Source organism: Triticum aestivum, chromosome 2B, assembly GCF_018294505.1.
Source record: "Triticum aestivum cultivar Chinese Spring chromosome 2B, IWGSC CS RefSeq v2.1, whole genome shotgun sequence".
NCBI classification, from domain to species: Eukaryota; Viridiplantae; Streptophyta; class Magnoliopsida; order Poales; family Poaceae; genus Triticum; species Triticum aestivum.
Genome location: NC_057798.1, coordinates 773,627,525 through 773,637,115, shown reverse-complemented (window position 1 = coordinate 773,637,115; position 9,591 = coordinate 773,627,525). Strand labels below are relative to the sequence as shown.

At 44.6% G+C, this 9,591-nt stretch overlaps 1 protein-coding gene across 3 annotated transcripts in view; it reads right to left on the bottom strand.

The window, feature by feature from the left end:
- LOC123047297 (uncharacterized) overlaps positions 1–8,320 on the bottom strand; it is a 10,062-nt gene extending 1,742 nt beyond the window's left edge. The window contains exons 1-20 of one of the 3 annotated variants that reach the window (XM_044470798.1): positions 8,066–8,320; positions 5,576–5,802; positions 5,351–5,456; positions 4,842–4,943; positions 4,698–4,757; positions 4,509–4,587; positions 4,249–4,402; positions 4,046–4,169; positions 3,571–3,748; positions 3,392–3,420; positions 2,808–2,956; positions 2,629–2,731; positions 2,370–2,465; positions 2,234–2,286; positions 1,990–2,113; positions 1,647–1,709; positions 1,502–1,561; positions 1,228–1,389; positions 351–421; positions 167–260 (exon numbers count right to left, since the gene is read on the bottom strand). In XM_044470798.1, coding sequence (XP_044326733.1) covers positions 167–260; positions 351–421; positions 1,228–1,389; positions 1,502–1,561; positions 1,647–1,709; positions 1,990–2,113; positions 2,234–2,286; positions 2,370–2,465; positions 2,629–2,731; positions 2,808–2,956; positions 3,392–3,420; positions 3,571–3,748; positions 4,046–4,169; positions 4,249–4,402; positions 4,509–4,587; positions 4,698–4,757; positions 4,842–4,943; positions 5,351–5,456; positions 5,576–5,802; positions 8,066–8,272 — 2,241 coding nt within the window. In that variant the 5' untranslated portion in view covers positions 8,273–8,320. Of the gene's footprint in view, positions 1–166; positions 261–350; positions 422–1,227; positions 1,390–1,501; positions 1,562–1,646; positions 1,710–1,989; positions 2,114–2,233; positions 2,287–2,369; positions 2,466–2,628; positions 2,732–2,807; positions 2,957–3,391; positions 3,421–3,570; positions 3,749–4,045; positions 4,170–4,248; positions 4,403–4,508; positions 4,588–4,697; positions 4,758–4,841; positions 4,944–5,350; positions 5,457–5,575; positions 5,803–7,172; positions 7,297–8,065 lie in introns of those variants that run through there. The other 2 variants (XM_044470799.1, XM_044470800.1) reach the window with 2 other exon arrangements.
- Positions 8,321–9,591: the final 1,271 nt, after the last annotated feature.

Below are 9,591 nucleotides of genomic sequence, written 5' to 3'. Positions count from 1 at the left end.
AGGAGCATCTTTCATTTGGCTTTCTGCCAAATCAAAAAGAATAAGGCCTAATACTTGTTCTTATGCACCAAAAGTAAGGCATACACTACTTAGTTGCGGTTCTTGATGATATTGGAATTCAGCCGTGAAATCGTTTTGAAATATACTTAGTTGTCGATGCACTAACCTGGAGGACCAATATGCCATCTTCAGCCAAGTAAGACTCGCAGCAGGCAAAAAATTCGTCCATGTATTCATGGCCAACATGTTCGATCATACCGCTGATTCACACCAGAGGATTACGTAAGTATAATCACGCACTTGGGTGGTGTCGAAGTCACAAAACGCATCCGTAATATAGTAGTACTTACCAGCTTATGATAGCGTCATACTTGTAAGGTGGTATTAGGCGATAGTCACACAACAGAAAAGTTATGTGGTCCTAAAAATTAATAGCAATAGATAGTAGAATTGTTAGCTAGGATTTCACCTTGCCGAAGCTGGGGACAAAAAAAAATACTAACTCTCTGTGCATGTCTATATAACCAGAAAATAAAGCAGTGTGCTAGAAAATCTCAAAAACAAAATCTGACTGTTGAAGATGTAGACCAGCATAATTACACAAATTTTAACAGCCTAGATGTTAAATTAGTTTGTTTTTAGGAGAGATGTAAAGTCACCTTTTTTAGAATAAGACATAAAGTTATTACTCTCCCTCCGTTCCTAAATATAAGTCTTTTTACAGATTCCAATGCTGATTATACAGAACAAAATGAGTAAATCTACACTAAAAAAAATAAAAGTCTTTTTACAGGACCATGCTTGCCCCTATCAAATTACATATTCACTCTCGCATCTTTATATCATCAGTTACACGAAAGAGTGGAGGTCTAGAGGATAAAAATGCTAAAATATTTTTTTTGCGGGTAAAAATGCTAAAATATTCACACTACACTTTCTCAGTGAACAGATATAGTGGAATGGCAATTGCTGATAAGCTTGTAAACTAGACAGGTGTTGAGTAAAGGAGGAAGTAACAACTGTTTTAAATAGCCCGCTATAGCTCCGCTATAGCACGCTATAGCGTTTACACCAGGTCTTGCGCTAAGAGACTTTGGTCCAAACAAATGAACAAACATTTTAAATAGCGCGCTATAGCTTCGCTATAGCACGCTATAGCGTTTGAAAGAGGTCCGCCGCTAAGATGCTTAGCGCGCTAATTAAAACTATGAGTAACATAGAACTAACCTCTAGGCCAGCTTCTCTTACTTTACTCTCGGCGTATTTAAGCTGCTCCTCCGACAAAGTAACTCCAGTGTATTTGCAGCCAGTTTGCTTAACCACTTGTATTGCTAAACTTCCCCAGCCGCTACCGATATCAAGAACATGATGCTCCCTCTCAACTTTAGCCTTTGTTAAACATATATTTTGCAAGAATGAAGTACCATCAGATCATTTTCACAACATTGTCTAACTAGTAATCAATCTAATCACACGATCTCTGGAGATATGGCGGTATTACCTTGTCGATTAGAAGGCTCAGTTTACGTTGCTGGGCTGCTTCTAAGCTTTCGTTCTCCATCTATCAATTAATTTCAGTCCATGAATTAATAAAATTGCCGTACAAAATTTACAAGCTGCGGAAAATAATCACAAGATTTACAAACCTTGAAAACTGCGCATGAGTAGGTCATCGATTTATCCAGAAAAAGCGAGAAAAAATCATTACTCTGTGCACGTATATAAGAAGAAAGATAGAACTATTAGTACTATTTGGTATGTTATTATAGATGTATGGGAAGTAATTAATCATAACAAATCCTTTTGATAAGGTTTGGAACACAAAAATTTCAACTCGATAAGATTTGCAATAATTCTGATACTCTCTCCGATCCATACGTTGTACTAATCAGCCATAATTAATATGGATCGGAGCCTCGGAGGGAGTATTACAAATTGACCTAAGCAGCTAGTTATCTCAATAATAAAAGAAGAGACATGAGGACTGACAAGATCATAATGCTGAGAGATGTTTCGACGAGTTTGTGTTGCGGTGTTCTTCCTCGAGGCGTGGCGCAAAACGTATTTAGCATATGACAACAGAGCCATTACATAGAAGGGTGACCCCCAACGCCTGCAAACCGAACAATTTTGTGTACCTGATCAGTCACACGCATAGATTCATAGGTTTTACTTTGTTTTTATATAAAAAAAAGAGCATAGGGACATAGTGGACAATTGAAGATTTCAGAACCTTTTTCTGGCAATGCCGCAGCTCCTACGCTCATCTCTGTTAGCAATGAGAATCTGCGAAGAACTGAATCATGGATTTGATCTGAAATGAAGAAATACCTCTACCAATAAGCTCATGGGCTATGATATAGTTTTACCAGGATAAAATTCAGAAGGCCTTCTCTCTTGTCAAGACAAGAGAAATAGCCATTAATATAGGCTTCTCCCAAGCCGATCTCTCCTTCTGTTGTAGCCTGAAAGCCATGAGAGAGCTAGGATAAACATATGCACTTGAAATGAGAAGGTTGGCCAAAGCAATTGCAGTGGAGCTTATAAGAAATTAAGAATTATGTATAAATGACCAATCAGAAAAAATTAAAGATGCATGTGTGGGCAGAAAAAAGAAGAGAAGATAACCTTCCAGTAGAACAAGGGGTCATGAACTCGCACAACAGATTTTACAGGGCATTTGTTGCAAGTTTTACCAAAGCTGAACACACTACCTCCCGCTTCAACCAATCTGTACAAAAACTATTAAGGTGAACAATAATCATAATTAGGCGTCGCATATCATATCGACTCATGCAAGGACTCACATCAAGTTACCGATGGATATGTATTGCATGAAAAATCTTGCAAATGCAAGGCGTGCCCCAGCCACGGTCCATGATGGAATGATCTGCTTTGGGTACAACAGAAGCTCGCATTTCTTTCCAAGCAAACCTTGAGCTGTTGCTTTCCCAGCCTGTTGATTCAATATGACCAACAGAAATGGACCTCACATAACTAGTTCATGTCAAATGCATTCTGATTATGCGATTGAAACTAAAAGCGTATATGTCAGGGTGGGTAAACAGCCCCAATAGATGAATAAAGGAGAAGCATGGAAATCTAGTAGCTTGGGCCTTAAGCCAACTAGAGGTAAGCAAGGATATGGTTACTTATGGTTATGATAGGATTAATACCTTTGTTAGAGTTTAGTTGCTTAGGGGCTATAAAGTCATGTCTCTAAACAGGGACAGCATCATACTTTTTGATCACTAAGCAATGGGAATAATAAACTAGTGACAATCTAATCACAGTTCCTCCCGTCCCTTTTGTCCTTATCATCATAGTACGGTTCACTATGCACGATAACTAACTCTAAGGGGGGAAATGGATAGGTTGTGCATGCAAATACCATCAATCCTTCTTCATGGAATCCATGACCTGCGATCCAAGGCAGAACAAACATTTGAGATCGAATGCTTTTCACATCATTTCACACCTAACTTTAATGTAGTGAAAGTCTATCGTACATCTACATGCAGGTTGTAATGAACAAGCTATCTACAAACTGCAATTCATGAAACAGGTTACCTTGATATGCCCCACAGAACCATATTCCTCTCTTTCCCTGGATCTGATCAAGCTGAAGATAAGCCTTCGCCGCGGCCACAGACGGAACAGGGAGGCTTGTATTCCATTTAAGCAGTACATGATCCGGAACACCAGGGGGATTGAGTGTCACCAGGAAAGGCCTGACAGATTCGATTTTCTAGAAAAAAAAAGTTAATAATTATGTAATCCATTCATGCTGCTGAGGTTAGGCTGAAGCTTCCATTTTGCTGTTATCATGTGAGCCTCCTCTACAGTGTGTCCTAACGTGATGAAACATCTTTATTTTTTATCCTTTAGTTCCTTTCTTTTTGCTGGGGAGGCATGCCTAGTCCTAAGGACATCTAACGCATACAAAATGGTTTCAGTGTCGTAAAAAAGGCACGGCAGGGAAATGTGTCATCAATAAAATTAATTCATTGTACCAAACCATGCATATGGAAAACAAAGAATTTACCTGAATTCGGTTTAGCCAGTAAGTTACAGAAAAGCCCCTGCTAGTTGTCCCCAGGAAATTCCAGGCACTCCATGCCGATGGACTTCGGGGCATCAGATTTTGATCGCAGTGGAGGTATATATCCCTGAAACATAAACATGTCAGACATTCAGTAGATCAAACTTTATCTATGTGTTCATTTAGCAACACTAGGCAGGCTTTACCTCTGGACATACTGACAAGCACCTAGAATTCTCAGTTCGTGATGTGTAGCTTCAGCTCCTAATACTTTCAGAGCATTAGCTGCATGGACCCCAAGGATGACACTGTCAAATGTTTCCTCTGAACCATCATTCTCCAAGACTCTGTAGCCAGCTGCTACCAGTGCCAAAAACAGAGGATTGTTTCAGCCAGTGAATCAATAATATATATGATGACTAATTTTTTGTACATGCAATCAACAAACAACAGCGCATATACGTACCTCCATCAAGACTTGAAACAGATTTGACCCGGCAGCTGGTTTTAATTAGACAGCCCATGCTCTCCAATTCTCCTTTTACCTGCAATAATTGCAATGTTTGGTCCCTGTATTTGGTTGCAGCTAAAACCTAAAGAGTGTAATATTTATAATGTGCAACCTCTTTTAAGGCTGATGGATCGCAATACATACCTTGTTTACATAGGACTGTGAACGAGGCTTGACAGTGGGCAACTGGGTGTGACGAAACAGCTGAGTGCACAGATTTAATCAGCTTTCAAATGCACAAAGACAAATGCAATGGGAAAGGAACATGCATACGAAGTAGCAAGGCACCTGAAGAAGGTCATTGTTTCGGCAAAATGACAGCACAAAGAAAGCAGACAGGCTCAAAACATCTTGTGGTGAACATGACCACATGCCTGTGCAGACTGGAATCTGCACCAAATGTACATTTTCGTGTCACTAACTCAAAACTGCATAGATAATTAAACACGCAGCCCTAATCACAACACAATGCGTGCATATCCATAAATTTCTGTTCTTTTTCCATGGTAATACTCACAAGAAAGTTTCTACAAGCTAATAACCAGCCTTACTGCCCCTGCACCCATGTTGGAGTGAAAACTAGCCATTGAGGACTAAGCCCAGATTTCAGTTATAACTTGAATATTTCATCTAATTTTTTGGTACTTATTTGAAAATTGTAGTTTATCTTCACAGTTTTACATGACTATTCAAAAACAGAATTGAATACAGAATTCTGATGTGAGATTTTGCCAAATGAAGGGTTGCTGGATACACTAGAAGATGACATAAGCAAGTAGATTAGATAGAAGCAGTACAAGATAATCCTCTTGAAATGATAGGGAATATCCGTGCGACTGAATGAACTGCCCCAATGTCTCATTACGGTTCAGATCAGGGCTGTGTTCGTGGTCCTCCAGGTACCTTCATTTCAAAGATCACACCAGCGAATTAACTTTCATCATATAGTATAAACACACGGCATCTAGCTACTAACGGAAATAAATATATGCACATGAGAACTGAGGGACTAGACTGCTTACGTCAGAGCATCATTCTTGAACTTGATTATCTCACGGACCATGCGCCAAAAACTGGGTTTCAGTATGTTGGTCTTTTGTGCCAAGAGGCCCGAGATACCGTTGCCATTGCCCCACTCACATCCTCTGCCGCTGTCTTTCAATTGTGTGCTCACTGAGAAAGACATGTCCGATCTTTCCATCTCCACCCCGAGCCCTTCTAACCGTTCCATCATCTGGGGATATGTTACCTATGTTGACGCATATAGCACAACAAAAATGTTAGTGAGGAACAAAATATAGTATCTTATAATGTAGGTTTACAAAGACCTTCCATGTTCAGTCCAGGGGTTAGGAAGTCCTATATTAATCAGAGAAAAATAAAAATATCAATCAACATGTACAACAAGTCAACAACAACTGCATTCCCAACCATAAGCATTACAGTACTATATCGGAGGGATCAAGAAGTGCGGCCAATGCAGATCCCTTCAAAGGATAATACTTACGCTAGTGTTGTACTCAATTTGGGCATTTTGCTACGGACCATACACAATCAGTCCACCTCAACACAGAAACATAAATCCACACGCAAAACTCTCCATTTGAGCTCGCTGAACCTAACAATTCTGAAAAAAAAAATCTTTTTTTGAGTTTTGTGCTTAGAAGCACTCCACCGAGCACCTTCAGTGCGATGAGCAGGTAGGCACGAACAGCACTGGAAAAATATAGCGCAGATCAAGCCTGGGTTGCCTGACCTCGCGTGGCTACTCGATTGTGACGATGGCCAGCTGTGTCGGAGCCCGACGGGAGTGTTAGAACTAATCTTGATATTTGTATCAGCATGTTTATTTCGTTTAGGCATGTAATGTAGGTTCAGAAGTTGTAGGTCGGCAAGGGTTCAGCGGAGGCGTGCGAAAAAGGCGAGATGCCAAGCTGTCGTGCGAGACGGCGAGCATGGCGAGATGCCGATGGCAGCTAGAGGCTGCAAAGCTGCGCGAGGCGGCAAGCGCGTGAGAGGTTGGAGCCGGACCGGCTAAGCACTTGGTAGGAGCCAAGTGATTTGCTTAGTTTGTTAGCTGCATGAAACTAGTTAGTTGTGTGGGCGTGCAAGCCGCTGGCAAGGTCATGTGTGGCCGTTATGGGGTGCAGCGCAAGTGCGAGACTTGTGCATGTAGATAGGAATCAGTTAGCAGCCAGGTCGTCTGAGTTAGTGGCCGGTGTGGCGTGAGTGCATGCATGCATGTAGGTAGTGCGTTAGTGCATGGAGGTCATGCTGTTAGTGGAGAAGTGTGGCCGCTGGATGCGTGAGTCTCTGACCCTATATAAGGGATGTAAACCGTGTTGTTTCTTTGAGCCAAGAGAATAGAAAGAGAAGAAAAGGCCGGCAGTGTGAGGCTCCGGCCACCAAATTTCTTGCGCCTCCATTGTTGTATATGTGAGCTGTGAGAGGCAGCCACCGAGGTAGAAGAAGAAGAAGCGGCGCTGCGAGAGGGCGGCGCCAACAGGGAGCTGCTTCAAAGGACGGTGCCAGGACGCTGCAGTAGGCGTAGGCAGAGGGCCGCAAAGAGGAAGCTTCGTGGCGTTTCCGAAGCAGCATAGAAGGAATCGGTGGGCGCACCTCATCCGAGCGGTCTTCGAGACGGCGGCGGCTGAGGTAAGCGAAGGCACAGGAAAGCCTCGGCGGCGGCGCCGGAGCTGCATCCGAGGATGCCCAAAGGTGGTTCCTTGTCGGAGTGGCCGACTGCGGGCCACTTTGCCCCGCGGCCGCCGCGCCAGAGTATTTCTTTTCATTTCCCTGTCTATTTTTTGTTTTCCATTTTTTTTACTTTGACATGTTCGTCTATGTTTGATTTTCTATTTGTCTAGTATGTTTATTTATTTATTTTTATTTATTTGGGGCAAATACGCAAAAAAAAAAAAGCATATGTCCACATGTGTGTAATCATTTTCTTCCAAACACATGAGCATTCCTTGAAACCCATGATTTTCTAAATACACAATGAACATTTTTATTTCATTTATAATAATTTTCTATTGTTGTATGTGATTTTTTACATTTATTGCAATATATAAAAACAGATTTCTAAAATACCTTTTGAAATATTTTAATAATTTATACTCTTTAAAATAAACAAATTGTAAACTTAATGGTCTAGTATAAAAAATCACATGACCGCAAAATGGGAAAGGAAAATGTCTTATAATCCTATATTAACACTGAGTTATCGGAAGCAGGCAAGAAAAAAGAACGGCAAACAAAACAAGAACCAGCCGTGCTAAAACACGAAAATTCTCAGGTTTTATTTGTGTGTGTGTGTGTGTGTGTGTGTGTGTGTGTGTGACCCTGATAAGTCCAGAACCCAAATCATGGCCGGCGAAACAGTTTCTTCGAGCCATCTCAAAAGACAAAAGGTTTCTTCAGCTAGTCGAAGCTTTTAATCATTTTCGCGCAAGATGCATGCATGGCCATCGCTCACGTACGGACCTTTTTCCTTTTGAAGGGGTACGGACCTGGTTGAAGGCCATGAAGCCGAGGTCGAGGTGGACGCACCCGCCGGCGCCGTCGTCGACGGCCACCGTCCTGGCGGCGCACCCGCCGAGGCGGTCCTCCTCCTCGTACAGGGTCACCCGCACGCCGCCCCCGCCGCTCGCGGCCAGCAGCAGCTCGTGCGCCGCCGCCAGCCCGCTCACCCCGCCGCCCACCACCGCCACCCTCATCCTGCTCTGAGCTCTCTGCTGTCTCTGTGCCACTGTCTCTCGCTCTGTGCTCTCTGTGCTCGGTGGCACTCCGCACTTGTATTTAAGTTGGAAGTGGACGGTCAGAGCGCTCCAACAATATAGTACTGCTGTAGTAGCGAGGGATGTTAATTAGTCCATGGAGATGGAACATGTGGTTGGCAACCGTGTCCAGCGGACCTGACGATGGCAATTTCTTAGAGCATCTATATTCGGACACCCCAAACCTTCTCAGACGTCTAGGCGGCCCGTCCGACCACTGACAGGTCACGAAATTTCGACCCAGCCGAGCGCCTCAATCCTCCTCAAATGACCGGGTGGCCCGCCCGGTCGTTGACCGGTAACGAAATTTCGATGAAGCCGGGTGCCTTAAAAGGGTTTCAAACGCCCGGACTGACCGGCACCCATCATATCCAGCCCAAATATAAGGCGGACGTGGGACGCTCTGGCGCGCCCGTCACGTCAGACCTGACTCACGCTGACCCACCCGACCCCACATATATTTCTCTCCATTCGCTCACTGGACCAAACCCTAGACACTACACTCCACTCCCCTCCACCACCCAACCTCGTCTTCAGCGCCGTCCGGCCATCTCCGGCATGGCGGGCAGCGGATCCGAATCCTTCACCTCTAGATCCGTCGACCCCGAACTCATCCCACACGGCCCCAAGAAGGAGATGACCGTCCGGCTTGCGCTCCGCCGCTCCCGGAAGGAGGCCCGTGCACGACAGCGCTCGGACTCTTTTCATCGGGAATCCATTGCGTCCGGTCAAATGGCGCATGGATCCGGCACTAGGTGTGTCTTCGCTGCCTCGTCGGAGGCGGTGTGGTGCGTCTGGCGTTCGAACGCGGTGGTGGACGCGCAACCCCTGCGTTGGCGCGCCGAGCATGGGAACGCACCATGGGCCTCGTCAGACGAGAACATGGCACGGTGTGCCCGTCATGCGAGGCAACGGATGCGGGAGGAGACAGTGAACGTGGACGAGGCGGAGTCGCATTCTCCAGCGCCCTGTATGGTGCAGCAGTCCGGGCGCCGCAACTGCATTGTAGTGGACGTCGTCGGCTCGTCCTAGGACGGATCCATCATCGATTTGACGTCCATCGGCACCTTTCGGGTTTCGACCTGCGACGAGGAAGAGTAGGGCATGGAAGACGGCGACGCCTTGAGTCCCGCGACGAGGAGGAGGAAGACAATGAAGAGACGAACCGGCTGGCGTAGACCCTAGCGCGCCGGGTTCGGCCTGGGTACGTCGGCGCTGATTTCGGCCTAGGCCGGCGAAAATCGGACTTCTGGGGGCAT